Source organism: Aptenodytes forsteri, unplaced genomic scaffold (assembly GCF_000699145.1).
Source record: "Aptenodytes forsteri isolate BGI_AS27 unplaced genomic scaffold, ASM69914v1 Scaffold241, whole genome shotgun sequence".
NCBI lineage: Eukaryota > Metazoa > Chordata > Aves > Sphenisciformes > Spheniscidae > Aptenodytes > Aptenodytes forsteri.
In genome coordinates, this window is record NW_008795252.1 from 5,051,695 (window position 1) to 5,069,843 (window position 18,149).

The window sequence follows — 18,149 nt, forward strand, 5'->3', positions numbered from 1 at the left end:
GATGAGGAGCGGCTGAGGGACCTGGGGTTGTTTAGCCTGGAGAAAAGGAGGCTGAGGGGAGACCTCATCGCTCTCTACAACTCCCTGAAAGGAGGTTGTAGCGAGGTGGGTGTCGGTCTCTTCTCCCAAGTAACTAGCGATAGGGCAAGAGGAAATGGCCTCAAGTTGCGGCAGGGGAGGTTTAGATTGGACGTGAGGAAAAATGTCTTTCCTGAAAGAGTGGTTAAACATTGGAGCAGGCTGCCCAGGGAAGTGGTTGAGTCCCCATCCCTGGAGGTATTTAAAAGACGTGTAGATGAGGCACTTAGGGACATGGTTTAGTGGGCATGGTGATGTTGGGTTGACAGTTGGACTCGATGATCTTAGAGGACTCTTCCAACCTTAATGATTCTATGATTCTATGACTTTCTATGATAATAGAAGGCAGGTATTTTCATAGGAAAATGAGGAAAACTCCTAGGAAAGCTTCTCTGTCTCATTTACAAATGAATTAGCAAGCAGAGTGCGTTCAGACTCAGCCCATGTTTGAGGTTTTAGCAAGAAACTGAGATCCTCAAATTTTTTTCTGCATTCAGGCTTCCCAAAAAAATTCAGTTTATTCAGGCTCGTTTTAAATTAAGGGTTAACACGCTGTGTATATTTCCTTGGAACATAGCCCTCTAATCTGTTTACATGCCTCTGCATACACAGCTGTGATGAGTAAATCACTGCAGTAGTTTTGTCTGTGCAACGATGCAGTATATCAGGCCTTTCTGAAACTGTCAGATGATAGGATTGTTAGCAGAAGCCTGGCTAATCTGTTTTCTTCTGCAGTAGCATGCCATAGCCACAAACTATGCTAGTGATAATAAAAAAAAGGCAAGACAGTGTCAGATTCTGCACCTCATTTACTCTAGGGTAAATAAAGAGTAACTGTACAGAAAACAAGACAATACATTTATGTTTATTCTGTTGTAACTTGGGTCAGAAACATCCCTTTAGAATGGTGTATATTTAATGATAGCATCATATGTTGTATTTGTTGTTGTTGTTGGATTGTGGAATTGTAGTTTTTTTCTTAAATTCACTTCTTGCCTAATGGGGAGTTGATATTTATATCCCATCCTCTCTGAGAACAACTTTTAAATATTTCAATACCAGGAGAGAACTTTTTTCCAGATTCACTTTCAGGGTGGAGTGAAGAAATTAAAGCAATGAGAGTTTAGAAAGAAAAGCAAAGAAGAGCCAGAAGAAAACATGTAAGCTCCAAACTTGTTCAGTTGATGGCTTTCTCACTAAGAAGCTCTTGCTGTGAGACCTGTCTCTGCCCCAATTAGTGAGTGACACCAGGCAGAGCAATAGAGCTATCCACACTGAGGAAGGGAGAGATGAAATAATGAGGAAGGTAATAGTGGAAAAACAAATGTGAATAATGAGTTACAAATATTAACTGTCTTGCATGATTTGCTATTTTCGGTGAAATTTCTCATGTAATTGTTCTCTTTTCCAGGGACCGAGCTCCCTTCATCTTCACATCAGAGATGGAGTATTTCATCACAGAAGGTGGAAAAAACCCACAGCGTTTTCAAGAGTTTGTGGAGCTTTGTTGTCGAGCTTATAATATAGTCAGGAGACACAGCCAGTTACTCTTGAAACTGCTGGAGATGGTAAGAAGCTTGAGGATGAAACCAAAAATCAATTTCCTCTGGTGTCCTCTTCCCTTTTACCACTTCTCTGCTGCCTCCAGTAGCACTATGATTTGAAGAGGTATCAGCTGCACTGCAGGAAATGTTAGTGCTGGCACTTCCTGTGCAAAAAACCTATCCAGTTTCAGTACTAACTTCTGAGAAAAGACAAGCTAAGCTGCTTGATTTTTTCCTTCTTTTAATGCATTCTTTTTTACAAAATAGCAGAAAACTGCCAAAGAAGCCGGGTACAAGTTTCACATTCAGGAACTTCACTCAGCTCTTTTTCTAGGTCTTCTAACAATCATTTACCAATCCTGTTCATGGTTACAGCAAGATAAAATAAACTAAATATTTCACAGAGAGGGTCATGTGACAGTACCTAGCAGCACGGCAGCTAACAGTGATGCCATTAGAATGGTTTTTTGCACATGTCCACACTCCCTTCTTAGGATGGCAAACACAGGGAAAAAAGAGCCCTACCCGTATTAACACAGGTTTAAAAATCCTTTTGTATAGGATTTTAAGACCTCTCGGAGTTTTTATCCCTTAAGTATTCCTACTGATTCACATGTTGTGGCAGATTCCATAACTTTTATGCCTCTATTTACTTGTGTGTGAAAAGTTAATGATTTTCCCCCTTCATGGGTAGAATAAGAATATTAAATTAACTAATATTTGCTAAGTTGCTTGGCTAAGATATTAATCTAAAACTTTTGTCCAGGGCCCCATGCAAAACTTAGCTGACTGGTCTGTGCATGAAAAAATCTACATAACCTTATGAACAGAACCCCTGCTGAGGTTGGGCTACAGCCAAGGAGTTGCTCCGTAAACAGTGCTCTATCGTCTCCAACTTCTGCAATGGGGAGGGGAGAAATGGCAAGAATTTGCTCATCTTGTTTCTGTCTTGTCCATGGATTCTCATGCAGTGGTACAGTGAGTGATTTCCCAATATGAAGCAGGAAGGATTGCCCCAGATCTCTTAACCCTGCTAGTCACAAAGGTGCAGCAAAACTGCATTCCTGTCATAAAGCATGATTTTGCAGTGAAAGTGCAGTTGGAGATGCTGTCTAAGTTAAAGAGCCTCTGGAAAACTCAGGAGCACCCATGCTCTCTCATCCACAGCAGTAATCTCTGCATTTCTGAACAGGTTGCCTAAGACATCGTGCTGCAAATATAACTACATCTTCTGCCCACCTCCTTGTCCCCAGTGCAGTCCTTTTTCTGCAGTCAGCAGAGATAATGATGTTACATTAGTCTGGGATAACAAAGAGAGAGTGTTAGGAAAATGTTCCTGGCAGGAGCTCTGAAATAACTAGCTATCTCTGCCTGGATATAACATTCAGGACATACTGCGTCTTCTTTTGTTTCTGCTGATCTTTAAGGAGAGGTAGTAGTGCTGAGCTAAAAGTCAGCATACAGATATGTTTTAACATTTGTCAATGGGCTGCAGTTCAGTCAATTGTGTTGCATTTCATAATTAAAAAATAACTGGCACCATACTCACACCCCATTGGTGAGCACTTCATATCAAAAGGAAATTAAACAAACAAGACAAGTTTGCAAGCGCCTTGTTTTTGCCAGTGATGTTTGGAAGGGTGAGTCTAGTTCTGTGCTTGAAATGGAGTGTTGGTCGGAAACTGTAAGTATCAAAAAGTTTTAGTTTCATGGGTCATTTCAAGAAAAGTAAATAGACTGTGAAGAAGTTCCACTTTGGATTCATTTCCATACAAAATATCAGATGTTATCATGAAGGGGCAAGATAAACTAACCACTGCCTATTTGTATCAGTGACAGTCTAAGATTTCTCTCACTATCTGGAAATCTGCATCATTAATCTTTCTTTCCCCTCCCACATTCTGTTTCCTGAGATGCTATTTATAAAACATGGTTAAAAATCTAAACAATAAGGATATTTTTAAAAAGTACAGTACTTCACAGGAGTGGTAAACTGTGTTCTGGATGGTCAGTAACTGTTAGTGGTTTCTAGCAAACCGTGATTATGAACAACAGTTTGGGGTTTTGGGCCCAGTTTGGGATTTGATGCTTTTTCTTGGTGGTGAGCAGCATATTTCTAGAGCTGTACTGACATTTGCTACTGGGAGTAAGAAACAATCCATGAAGTTTCCATCACTTTCAAAAGCAGAAACATGTGTGGGAGACCCAAGAGTCTGCTGGCAGAGTTCAGCTGTGTAAATGCCTGTAGTTCATCAGCTTTGCGCTCATTAAAGAATTGATGTGAACTATTATAAAGAGGGTGATTGCAGGACACAAACACCTTTTGATTAGTTTAAAAAAATGCAAAATCCATTGCTGTTATAAAGATTTTTCAGGTAGAAAATTATTAAAAGGGGCTTAGAGGTGACACTAGACAGCAAGTAATTGATCCATTTGCCTCTGTTGTAACAAGAAACAGGTCGACCTAATAGAATAAAACAGGAGAGAGTACCTAGACAGAGCAGATCTAAGACTCAAGAATCCCATGTCCCCATACAAGTCATTTCACCCTTCTACAACTCAGAAACAGCATTTGGGAAAAGAGGATCAGGAAACACCCCCGTTTTGGAGGTCTAACGCATGGAAAGTACATGCCAGGACTATTCATTTTTCATGGGATGGTGGGCTAAGCGTCACACACCAGCTCTGAATCTAGGCCCAAGGAGAGCATAGGCAGCTCCACTCAGTGAGTCAGAAGGCCTGGGATAACCGAGTGTGGTAGGTCCAGACATATGTGTGGCCAAACGAGGGGAGCAGTGCAGGCACTTAAACTTAGGCATCTAGTGACATTTGAGTTGCCCTGGGTGACCTGTAGTTGTTTTCTGAACAGTTGTTCCATGTCTTGTTTAATTAGCATCTGGTATCACTAGCCACAGTTTTCTCCTCCATCAGGGGACTGGAAACACGAAAGATATGCTATATGGAGCAAAAGGGATGAAGCACTATAGTAAGCCTCTAAGACCCCCTCGCAGCCAGCAAAGCACTCTGTAGGTACTGCCCAGCTAAAGACTTTTTTTTTTTTTGCTTCAGCAAATGGTTTTCCACCTCCTGCAATGCAGAGAACCTAAAAAAAAAAATCCTGTTTTTCAGTTGCACTACAGATCATTCAGATTATGTTCATATCTGGCATTGTTCTGTTTTCTAGTGCAGGGCAAGAAGCTTAATTTGCCTATTCAGCAACTCTCTTTTTTTTTTTAAAGGGGACAGGAGTTGTTATCATCTTTTAGAAATGAGTTGAAGGCACACAAATAAATAGCATTGTGTGTCCTTAAGTGCTGAATGTTGTTATTGTCCCTGCTCTCAACTCACTGAAATTCACTTCATTGAGCTTTCTCATTTTCTCTGCTCCTTGCTAGTCAGAACTCTGTGAGACTGCAAACTAACTGTCCAGTAGTAGTATAGATTGCGTCAGATACGAAGCAAGATTTTCCTCATAATGCCAAAAAAGAAAATATAAAAAATATTGAAACTTGACTTTAAAACATTGAGAAGGTTTGAAGGAGTAAGGAAAATACCCCTCCATCTCTTTTGCCCTTACTCTATTCACCTCTCAACCAAACCTTAAAATAAAAGCAGTGCTTCCTTCTTCGCTGTTATCCGCAAAACTCAGTGGGTCTTTCTGTCTGAGCTAGACATAAATATCAATGAAGAATGCACAGCAGTAACTGCAAATTTAGATACATTTCCTTCTGAGCAATGTGAAGGAGTGATTTTTTTTTCTCCATTACACACAAAGCATCGCTCTCAACTTAGTGTGATTGTTGAGAAAAATCAGTAGGTTTTGAAGTGAGTCAAAATTATTTTTGTTGTTGACATTTTAAAATGCTTGGAGAGAGCTGTATGGGCAATTGGACACACTCAGTTGTCTACCCTGCTTGTTGTGTTACTTTGCAAGGGGAATATTTGCACTATTTGTCTTTTGAACCTGACTTGGCCAACTAACTAGAACAGACCTGTCCCACATCCATGAAGAATGATACACTTCCACAGAGGGCAGTTCTCTGCGCCCAAGTCAGGGCTCCTGCTATGAATCGACGTCTAAAGGAACTTTCCTCCTCCATTGACTGTAAAGGGAGTCAATCTATGATCCCTTTGCAGGAGGAGTCCAGAGCAGTGATGGTGGAATCAGTAGTTACAAATGAGAAGGTGATGTTGCACTAAATTGGATTAGGACTAGGATAACACTGTGAGCATAACAGAAACGTGGTTAACTATTGTTCAGGTGGCTTCATTTGGTCTCTTTCCCTTTTTCACCATTAGAAGGCTATGAAGGAAGCTTAGCAATGCATACATTGAGGTTATGATATCTGAAGAAAAAATAAACAACTAAAATGGATCAATGATTTTGACCCATGCCTCTTTGCAGCACCTCAGCGTGAAGGTTTACAACGCAATGTATTTACTTTACTGTTCCAGGCGTTGCTCTGGCATCAGAACCACTTTTCAGATCAGTAAAACTTTGTGTTTTACCAGAAGTCCTTTTGATGTAAAACCTTTCTTTTCCCAGTTAGCCCCATTTCATTTAAATTTCTTTTTAATAGTTGGTGGACTAATGATATTTCTTTACTTTAAGATGCTGCATGCAGGATTGCCCGAGCTAAACGGCATTCAGGATCTGAAGTATGTGTATGATAACCTCCGTCCTCAGGACTCAGACCTCCAGGCTACAAGCTACTTTACAAGGTAAAACCAGAATATAATCCAGAAACCTTATCTCCTTCAGGCATGAAGCAAAGCTGTCAAATTAAAAAAAAAAAATAAACAAAACAACAAAACCCAAACAAAAAAAGACAGTTTTTCTGTTTTGTTAAGAGGTTGTAATCAGTGAAATTACACAAAAGGATAATTGGTCTTCACATGTTTAGTTTAAAAAAGTCCATTCCTTATGCATGTTATAACCAATCTCCTCAAATTTCTGGCAGAAACAGTTGTGCATTTGTGGTACACTTGTAACAAGTCACTTCAACTTGTTAATGGACTCAGTGAGGACCTGGAATTCCTGCATTTTATACCCTTTTCTCTTCTTTTAACCCTCTGCGTTGCTTCAGGCAAGTTACTTCCCCTCTGTTAGCCATAGTTTCTCCATCTGCAAAACGATACAGAATCTTCCTTTTAAGCACTTAATCTATCACAGAAAAGCATTGTGTGTGAATATATGTATGTTTAAAGCTTGATTTGTGTTAGGATAATGAAACCTTTCACTTGTTTGTGATAATAACTGAGGATTATTGATGAGGAGCTGCAGATGACCTGTACAAAAGCAGTTTGAAGCCCTCAGTCCTGATCTTTCGGGTCAGGCCTCTGCATTACATATAATTCCAGCTGTTTATGTGATGATGCTCTAGATGGAGCCAGTGGAGACTGACTGGATTTGGAAACTCACTTTCCCATTCTAGGCACAGTATGAGAAAATCTGTCCCTGTCAGACCCTGTCCTGTGCAGCACCATCATTTCCCAAGGACAGTCTGGCCCAAGTGCAGTGCACACATCCAGGTCACAGCACTGGACTCTGAGTGAAGGGCTCCTTTCAAACTCAGAGCCCTAAAGGACGCTCCCATAAGGCAGCGCAGTTCTCTGCACTGTGCAAACTGCCTTGAGGCAAGAGCAATCCCCCTACCCTTCAGTACAGGTAGAGGGCACATTGCAATGAATAAATGAGATGAAAGCTTGAACTGGAGCAGCTGAACCAGTCTCATTACTATTACAGAGGCCCATTGAAGATTTTGGGCAATTTGAATTGTGTTGTTTATATGTCTCTTTTTCGTGTATTAGAATCGGAAACAGGCTGCAGGTTCAGAGAAGGCTGGAACAGAGACCTAGAGAGTTTAAGGAAGACATTTCTTTGAAGAGAAAGGGGAAACTTTCAAACAAAACTATTATTTCATTACTTTACACACAGCAGAGCACTGAGTTCCTTCTCCTTTAACACTTGTTTTTTTCATATGCTTTCCCTCTTGCCCCTTAACAAAATTGTTTTATTTTAAAATTTAATTACAGCTTCACATTTACCGTCTACTCCTACCTTATCCTTTCCTTTAAAATTTCACATATTCCCAAATTACAGACTTATATTTCCACTTCAAATAGGAAATATGCAGTTTCTAATTAAAATGTAAAAGTCTTGATTCTGTCAAATAGTTTGTGTGGTTGTGCCTGTCCCTCGTGGGTAAAAAACCCAATTCATTTTATTAGTGAAAAAAGGCTAGGATATACATAACAAATGGGGAAATATGAGTCTTCCGTGTGAAAATTGCATTAGTGTCATGCAAAGCTCAGCGCTAGTGCCCAGTGCTCCTCTGGAGATGGAAAGGATCAGTATGCTTTTCAATTGGGTATGACTGAGGTTATGGTTAGGGTTAATATCACTGCAGTCTTGCTTAGCTGGCAGACGAAGGATGAGGGCTGGGTTCAGGACAGAGCTGTAGCTCCACACTCTTTCTTGGAGTTGGGCAAGGTGGTTGTGGTGTCTTGAGGAAGCGAGGGACTTCAGAGTGGGAATTCAACTGCAATCTTTCTCAGCCAAAGCATGTGGAATAACAGTTGGCATTAGAAAGGAGATGTGGCTCAACACTGTTTTGGAAGTGGGAAGAGTTGCTTTGTTGCCTGGTAGAGGTTCATATTAGGATTAGGACATCCTGTTCAGCCCAGAGGGACTATAGGTAGGTCTCAGAGGCCAGCGTGTCCTCCTTCCCATTAGATTTCTTGTTAGGCTTGATGTTGAATGGAGGCTTTCATAGTGGAAATGCCACTCGAGTCCTTCTTACCAACAAAACTGACATCATGGTGCAGATCTGGACAGTGCTGTGGTCTCTGTTCTTATTTGAAACTGTATTTCCTGCTAAAATGGTTTTAGTGAACTCTAGATCTATTGCTCCAATTTCCTTCAGAATGCTGAAGTTTTTATTTTAATTTGTTATTATCCATAGATTACATCACGTAGAAAAGTCAGATATTGCTAGGGTGCATATTTTGTTCTTTAATACTCTTAGGGTATGTTTGTATTATATATGCTCATTTGCAAGAATAAAGTCTCTTGTCATCAGCTCTTGAATTTCCATGGATCTCATTTCTCTTGGTGCCTTTTTTTTTTTTTTATTCTAATTTCTATTCCTGTCTGAACATAATTTGTGTTAATTCCGCAGATGTATAAACTAACATTTCTACAGTCTAAACATGGGCAGAACGTCAGGTTTCATGTCTAGTAGTATTTTAACTTCTGAAAAGTGTACCCAGGCACTTTTCAAAATAAAGACTTTGGGATGGCTTGATACCCAGATCCATGCAGAACTTAGCCCTCTGTATAAGCATTTTCCGACCTGCCCCAGGAATGTTAAAATATTGAGGGTTTTGTGAACTTTGCATTACCTACATCATCTTTATCCCTGTCCTTCAGAAAAATTCTTCCCTACCTCCTTGTTATACAAAAAGTCCGAGTGAGAAAAAATCCAGTCACCCACTTCTTATGGTCACTCTGTAGCTTTTTCCTGTATCTATTTTTCAGCCTGTCCTTAGAAAGCCAAGGAAATTGAAGGTTCTGGTTATTAGCATAACTTCCAGTAGCTCTCAAATCCTTCACAATTCGTAGCTCCTTTTTCTCCATAATTACGTCCAAAAACATTTTATTGTTTTTAAAAAGTTCTTTTCTAGGTAAGGAGTGTGGTCATTGGAATGTTAAAATCTGCCAACGGAAACTTATTTCTTGTTCTAAGTACAAGGTAGTTATTGTAATCTTTCAGATTTGATCATATAATGTGTATCTGCTGAAAACCCCAATCTCCTGCTAGTGGAAATAGGAGAACAGTATTTCTCTGTATTTCTGTAGAAATAGGTTGCTTTTAGCAATTGTCTGAGTTTGGTTTGAGCAATAATACTGACATTGCCTCTACTGTTGTTTAAAAACAACATGAAATGATGAACGATGTTACAAATATTCCTGGCAAAACAATGTTAATTTGTTCTTTGCCGTCACCTTTTTAGCCAACAGAATAATGCTACCGGAGTTTGGACTGTAATGTACTGAGCCCTTTCAGGATCATAAAGCGTTCTGTGTTGTACCAAATTCCTTTCCTCTCATTCTTGATTTAAGACATGTTCAACAATCTGTGGTCTCATTTGTGTACTATATTCTTCTCACATTGGGTCAGTTCACTGCTATGAGCTGATGAGCGGCAGTGTTAAGCCTCACAGCTTACAGCCTTCTGGAAGGTCGCACCCTCAGATCATGGATAAACAATGCACCAATTGAGAGTTAAACAAGAGTTTCTGTGTTTGCTTGTGAGTTCTGTGCACCTAGTGCCAAATGAAACATTGTTGTCTCTCCAGCATCTGCCCTGAACTCAGTTTGATCCTTGAAACTCAATTTGATCCTTTCCCCTCCCTCCTTTCCTCATCCCCTGACAACACAGTTTTACCAGAAACTGGAAACCCCTCTTACCTCTGGATATAAATTTCCTCTTTGGTTTTCTGCAGATGTCTTAAAATGTCAGCATGGTGTCGCATGCTGCCTGACATTTTTAATGTGCCTGTAAAGGGATGTATATTTAAAATTATTTTTAAGGGATTAAAGTTAGCCTAATGCAATGAATGGAGTTGATTTCAATTGATTGCAGTATGCAATCTAACCCACTCATAGAAGCCCATGAATAAGAGATGCACGGTGGATCTGACAATTGCCAGTGAAGCACCATTGCGTATCTTCAGCAGCCTGATTGAGGGGGGTGCTGCTTGGGTCAGCTGCCATCTTTTCTTATTTATTAACAGAATCATCTGTTAAGTACCTGTCATTGCCTAGGTCAAGCATATCCACTCCAAACCACAAATGCCAGCAGTTGCAAAACTGGACAGTTCACAATAACTCCTTTCAAAACATGACGCTAATCTCAAACTGATCAGCCGATGCCTGTTTCTCAGGTGGCTGCAGATATTCCAGCAAGAAATCTCCCAAACAATTGAAACACCAGTGAAAGCTGGTGACTTCTGAAAGGGCATAGACAAAACTACGGTACTAAACTTCTCTCAGCAGCATTCAAGCAGTTTGTAAAGATCGTGGTATATGTACCTCAGAGGAACAGAGGCAGACTTCCTCCTTGAATTTATGTTGTTTGAGGCATTCATACTGTTGTATGAATACAAACCCCACATGCCACCAGCTCAGGGGAGAGTAATGTCCCCTGTTCTGAGAGAGGCACGTATGAGGACTAGTAGGGAAACTAGACTGGAAGATGCGCTTCAGGAGAGTACATGATGTGCTCAGGCCATGGGGTCAGAGTTAGTCTGAAGTAAACCTGGATTTTAAAGCCTAGCAAAATAAGCGGTAAAAAGAATATGATTATTGCCCATATACTATCACAGTGGGAAATAAGGTATTAAACTGAAGGGTTATCACTGCTGTACACAAAAAGAATATCAACTGTACATGAATAAATGTTGCTGAAAATTAGAAAAGGTCTGTCCCTGAAAGCAGTAATATTCTGGAAAAGTCTGTTAAGAGCTGTTGGGGGCATACTACCCAACTTGTTTTAAAATGGAGCCTGGTAAATTCAAGGATTGAAAAGTGGGATATAAATGAAACACCATAGAATCATAGAATCATAGAATCATTGAGGTTGGAAAAGACCTCTAAGATCATCGAGTCCAACCGTCAACCCAACACCACCATGCCCACTAAACCATGTCCCTAAGCGCCTCATCTACACGTCTTTTAAATACCTCCAGGGATGGGGACTCCACCACTTCCCTGGGCAGCCTGTTCCAATGTTTCACCACTCTTTCAGGAAAGACATTTTTCCTTACATCCAATCTAAACCTCCCCTGCCGCAACTTGAGGCCATTTCCTCTCGTCCTATCGCTTGTTACTTCAGAGAAAAGACCAACACCCACCTCGCTACAACCTCCTTTCAGGTAGTTGTAGAGAGCGATGAGGTCTCCCCTCAGCCTCCTTTTCTCCAGGCTGAACAACCCCAGTTCCCTCAGCCGCTCCTCATAAGACTTGTTCTCCAGACCCCTCACCAGCCTCGTTGCCCTTCTCTGGACACGCTCCAGCACCTCAACGTCCTTCTTGTAGTGAGGGGCCCAAAACTGAACACAGTATTCGAGGTGCGGCCTCACCAGGGCCGAGTACAGGGGCACGATCACTTCCCTACTCCTGCTGGCCATGTTCATTAACATCTGAGAATCCCATGAAAATAAATTTTGCTCATTATACTCTAAATTATTTCAGACCTAGGTGGAAATGAGAAGCAGGATACCATCAAGAATGATAAAGAAAATTATTCTGAAGTTTGGGGTGAATATTTATTATTATATATGCCAAGACTAAGAGCTGGATAACTAGTCAGTAATAATGAGTGTATGTGCTCTTAAAAGGCTGTGGGGAAAGGCTGGTGTGTCCAAAAAGATCTAAGCACCAGCTCTCAGAATACCTGTCCCATAAGAAATGTCTACTTCCTAAAAATCAAGGCACCAACTATCAATAGTCACTCTTGAAAACATTAGCCAATCTTTTCATCCATCTCTGTTTACACAAGCAGCCAGCCAGTCTGTGCGTGTTTTACCTGATACCGTAATTTGACAGTTCTGTAGAAAGACTGTGAGCCAAATCTGAAATTCAAAGTCAGTTCAGCAGGTGGAAAGCGGAAAGTCATTACTTTTCAATACTCCCAGATATTTAACTCACTTTTCTGAGAAATAGGTCAAACACCAATCTGCGTGGTAAACGGATATTGTCGTGTGGAAAAAATAATAACTTTTCTGCCTGAAAACTGTGTGTTAGCCATATCGTGATTCACAATTAATGTTACTCTAGTTAATGACAGTTTCCTGTTTTCTTCTGATTAACCTGTGCTTTTGATGCCGTTCGTACAGGTCACTTCAGTTTTCCCATCTCTAGACCATTAGGCACTAATTCTCTAAGCAGCTTGGGCTACCAGAGCTCTGAAATAACTAAGAAACTTTTTGTCATCTTTGTGAAGGCAGAATCAGCTTTAGGCACAGGCAAAGATGGTAATGGCCTAGGGAGCAAGAGGATCTCAGCAACGAATACCCATGACCTTACCAACTTCTTCACCTATGGCTAAACTTCATATGGCTGTAGAGAAAAGAAGGTGTATGGGGATCTTGAAGAGTTCAAGGAGAAAGTTCCACCACTGATCCTTAGGATGAACTTTAAAAATGATAGCAGAAAGGGGAATCAGATTACCACAATGTGGTGAACTGGGTCAGTGAACTAATCCACGCCAAAAACAAATGGCAAAATTAAAAAATATAAGACACATGGGTTTGATGTGCCCCACTGCTCCATACATAGTTAGGAACCGGCTTTTGGGAGGCTGTGGGAAAGAGGGTTTCCTTAAGCCAGTTTGCCCCTGAAAGAAAGTGCAGAGAACCATAACCAGAGTTGTTCTACCTTGCTGTGAAGACACACTCTGAGATGTCATCAGAAGAGCAAAGAGACCTTTTCAATTTCTTTGTTGATAGCATGACATAAAAATTGCTTAATGTTTTCTATTCTAACAGGGAGGACTGCAAAGAGAGAAAACAGAATATCGAGAGAGAGAGAAAACAACATATACTTCTGTTTTTATTTTATTTTAAATGCAATAATTTAAAATAACTCACAGGGAAAATCTACAACGATGACAACAAAAGCCTCTGTTTAGGTTTAAAGCATGTGATTAACAATCTGGGTGTTAAAAGTAATTTTGAAGCTTAATGGACCCATGGAAAGAATAGTGGTTTTTTGATATCAGCTGTTCTGCGTAATGATGATATCTGAATTAATAATAGTTTATAAGCCAAGGCCTGCTTTATGTGAATTAAAATGCACTGTATTTAGCTGCAAAGTTAATATGCCTTTTATAGTAATATTGCAAATTCCCTAACTGCTTTGCTATAATACAGCCCAGTTACAGATTCTATAATCTAAATCATGTCTCAGTGATTTAGGAAGTGTTTAAACTATGCATTAAATTAAATACATAGGACTTAAAAAGGAAAAGTTCACCACAGATGCAACCTAATTAATCAGCACTGAATTGATTTTGTACTAATATTTTGAAATGAGATTTGTTTTCTTGTTTTCCATTTGAGTGTCAATTTGTGTTATTTATTAAATAGTCTGTATGTATCTCTTTCTGGAGAATGTAATTAATAATTAAGATAATTAACTGAATCAATTCAGAGATACCTTTCCCTGTACTACAGGGATACATCTTTACATGTATTACAGATATACATCTTCTTTCCTCAGTTTAGTATGCCTAATTGGTGTATAATAAATTCACACCATATTTTGAATGAAATCTCAGTTTGTGGGGGGCGAGCTGGGGAGCTATCTGCAGGTAGAATGTTCTTTTTGGTATGGTTGCATCTGTGAAGCTACAGACTTTAGCCAGAGCATCTGAGATCATGAAAATTAGGCTAATGCTATGAATGGAGTTGATTTCAATTGATGGCAGCACGCAATCCAACCCTTTCACAGAAACCCATGAATAAGAATTTAATTTAAAAAAACAGGTGAAGCATTTGCTCAGCTTTGAACAGGGAATGCTGAAGGTAGTTAAGGGTATTGTCAGCCCTTGTAAGCTAGTTAGATATAGTCCAAAACTGGAAGAAAAAAAAAAAAGAAAAAAAACCCCACACCTGACCATTTGGTAGAGGTTTGCTGCCTTATGGCCTGAAACTAATGGGTTGTTGCTCTGTAACCTCAGAACCTATCCAGAATATCTTCAGAGAGCTGTAAAAATAAGCAGGGAAATAGGGAAAAAAAAAAAAAATAGCATCACAAGTTAAACAGATCTTAACCAGCAATTGAATTCAAGAGGGCAAGTGTTTTCTAATGAGTACTGCATCTTACTCTTCAAAGACCAGTGATTATGTTGCAGTGTTATTTCTCAAGTCGAGTTCACTTTGGTGTTAAAACACGTTTACAGTACATATCTACATGTATATCTGGTTATTTTTTTATCTATTGTGTCTTTTCTGATTAAAGATCTTAAAACTCCAGGAAATTAGAAGTGTGTTCTGGCTGCCCTTGCACAGGGGTGAGATGAGGGGAGATAGGGGGAGAAAATTTCTCTTTCTTTTTCTTTCATCTTAAGCAGCTCCACAGGGATAGAGCTTTTAAGAACTGTGTAGAGGATTTAGCAACACGTCATGAACAGCTAAATCACGAATTGGATGCAAGAGCCTTGCGCAAACATGTTTAAGTCCATGTGAGGTTAGTGTAACCAAAAAGAAAGTGCTAGGGCACTCACTCCTACCTGTCGAAGTGAACACATGTTGTTCTACCCTGGAACTCCTCAAAATACACATGGAAATGTTCTGTCCGTGTCTATTGTCTGAAAGAAGGCTGATGGTATCCCGCTCATGAAGAATAACTACCCCAAGGTAAGCCATGAGACAGGCTATGGCAGGAGCACTCCTTTAAGCAGTAGAACTCAGGGGCTGGATATGCTGTATTGCTGCAAATAGCGGTGACTGGTGTGTACGTGTGTACATGTTCGTGTGAGGTAGGTTTTAGAATTTGGGGCTTTTTGGTTCTTGCATCCATGAAACCAAGGATCAAGAAATGGAAACAAAACAGATGCATAAATAACTCCTCTTCTGTTTGTTTGTTCTTCAGGAAAATAAAGGAAAGTTTGGAGTGCTTTCCTGTTAAACTCAATAACTTGATCCACACGCTTGTACAGATGTCAGTGACAGGCTCTGCAAAGCCTCCAGCTCCAGAGACTGTCCCCCAAGAATGGATGATGCTGGATGCAGAGAAGTCAATCGCAAGAGCCACCATTTTGGGGTTCAACAAAAAATCTGACTCTGTATGTATTATATTCTTTGCTTGCCCCCATTTGCCTTGATCTTTAATGACTCTTCTGTGAGCTTACATACTCTCCCTCCTCCTTTATAGAAGATGTGCTTGTGCCACATTAAAAGGATCACAGGATGAACAGCAGTGCCATAAGCTACCGGAGAGAAGGAACACCAGGCAGACAGCTATTAGCAGGGAGCTATTATGGAGAGCAGTTCCTGCCCTATAGTGAAAAATAAATCAAGAGCTAATTAAAGCATCCAGAAGGAAAGCATGGCACAAAATTAGGAAGCCTAATAGAAATCGGAGGCTGTTATATGATGCTTTAATGGTGCATTATTAGTTTTCACACACTGCAGTGATCTTTCAGTGTTTGAGTTGTATGCTATCCAGGCAAGTTTCTCTTTCTGTGCAGCAAAGACTATAAATTACAAACTGAATTCTCTGACACTTGGCACTACATTAAAGAAAGGGTTTTCTTTGTTAAAATCACCCTATATTTTCTCTTGTACTTTTTTTTTAATGTGCACCTCTGATAATTTCTCTTTTCTACCTCTCCCTTTTCCCCAATACAGCTATATCTAGTCCAGGTGGTGCAAACCTGCAACGTGGTCACTTTTGTGGAAAAATCGTTCGACCAGTTCTCAAAACTTCACAGCCATCTCCAGAAGCAATTTCCATCACATGCCCTCCCAGAGTAAGGCAGCATATTAGTGAATGTTATTCTGCTGTTAAACGGTTCTCTCTGTGCACAGATAAAAATGTGAGAAAATGTACGGCAGACATATTTTTAGAAACACAAAGGCAATGCAACATATTCTGTCAAGCCTTCTATTCAGCCCCAGAAGAAACTGAATCACAGACCATTGTGACAGTCTAACTTTTATATATTTTATTGTTCCTTTTTTAATGGGAGGAGAAGGGGGGAACAGCTTAGGCCTGACACGGCTATTTCTGAAATCAAAGGGTAAGTGGTATTGACTTCATTAAAGGCACGATAGGGCCTTTAATAGTTTTTATTTTCTGCATGATGCTGATCAAAACTCATAGCAAAATCCATATATTAAAGCAGTGTAGGAATGTTCACACTGGGTCAGAACAGAAACAAGCCAATCTCTGACACTGGCAGGCGTGATCAGCCTTTTTACAAAAAGATGCGCATACTCCCCAGCTGAGAAATACGCAATAATCTTATGTACTATCCCGGCCCCAAAACCTGATACTTTGTGCCTCGCATCATTCAGTTTAATATCTCTTGAAAAATATGCTATCATTAGTTGCGATAATTCTGAATATTACTTTTTATCCATGTGCATGTCTATTCCTGCTTTTCATATTCTGAATCTTATTTCTTCACAGTTTCCTGGGACAGTGAGTCCCACGGTTTATTTCTGTCTTATGTAAAACAGCTTTGGTTTATGTAATGATTATCCATGGTTTTGGTAAGACAAGTGGAGTTATGTATTCTACAAATATCATATACATTATACTGCATACACCACTGAGGACAAAGTAGTCGTCTCCTAAACAGTCATGCTGACTCACCTGATACAAGCCCCTCTTCAAGCTCAATCTACAATAAAACATAAAGCTGGCCAAAAAGACTAGCAGTTTACTTGAACCAAGACGCGATTCAAGTGATATCCTTGAAAAATAGAAAGGTTTTTGAGGTTTGACCTGAAGTAAATAGCCACAAACAACATGGTTTTTACTTAAAAAATAAAGTCCACGAATTTCAGATCGAAATTTGATATTCCCTCAAGCTTGTGAGAGGCATTCAGTTAAATGTCTTTAGATTAGTTAATTCTAGAGAATCTTTTTCCTACCTGAGGGGATTTTAATTGACTCCAATTTGACTCATTGTGACTGGCTCACATGAACTGGTTTGCAGCAGTTGGTGAGAATCGGAATTTAACTGAACACTGAAAGTGCTTGAATCATGGTTTTGATTTGGAGATAATCGCACACTAACTATTAGGTTGTGAAATAAAATATTTAACAAGTACCTATTTATAATTTTTTCCTGTGGTGAGCAGAGCCCTTTGAAGGAAAATATATTTCTCTTTAGAAATGCATAGACCTCAGAAACCGTGTAGTGAATTTAAATAATAATACTAGACATTTTTCAGATAAATCTACCTTTAATAAAATCCCTCACAACATTTTCACTGCAGAAGAGAGTTCCAGACCTCACAGAGGGTTAATCTGCATATACTGAGGCTGTGTCTAAGAACTCCAGAGCTTTATTGTCATAATTCAGTCCCAGCAGTAACCTGTCACTGTATGATCTTTCCCCAAGACTGTGTTAAAGTAATTCATTTAATGATGTTTCTTCATATGTATGTTCTTTAATGTTAAAGTTTTGGGTTGTTTACTAACAGAACTTTGTCAGTTTGAGGCTTTTCATGTATTCCAGATTTTATCCTAATAATAAAAACCTAATTATTTCTTTATAGGAAGTTATCACTGAAACTGCCATACCATATTAAACCATTAGTCTGTCTGTGTGTTACAAAACTCCAGCTCTGGCCGATGCCAGATGCTTCAAAGGAAGGAAGAAGCCTTGTTCCATAATGTAACCACAAAATCAGTTTGAAAATGTATAATTTAAAAGTAAAATGTATAATATTACTAGAATAATTGGAACTGCTAACAGAAAGGACTTGGTTAATGCTTTGTATTAA

The 18,149-nt window shown here is 39.6% G+C and overlaps 1 protein-coding gene across 1 annotated transcript in view; it reads left to right on the plus strand.

The window, feature by feature from the left end:
* Nucleotides 1-18,149, plus strand: part of PIK3C2G (phosphatidylinositol-4-phosphate 3-kinase catalytic subunit type 2 gamma) — a 219,113-nt gene that overhangs the window by 159,873 nt on the left and 41,091 nt on the right. The window contains exons 24-27 of the mRNA XM_019471996.1: nt 1,490-1,646; nt 6,235-6,344; nt 15,283-15,475; nt 16,041-16,162. Coding sequence (XP_019327541.1) covers nt 1,490-1,646; nt 6,235-6,344; nt 15,283-15,475; nt 16,041-16,162 — 582 coding nt within the window. The remainder of the gene's footprint in view (nt 1-1,489; nt 1,647-6,234; nt 6,345-15,282; nt 15,476-16,040; nt 16,163-18,149) is intronic.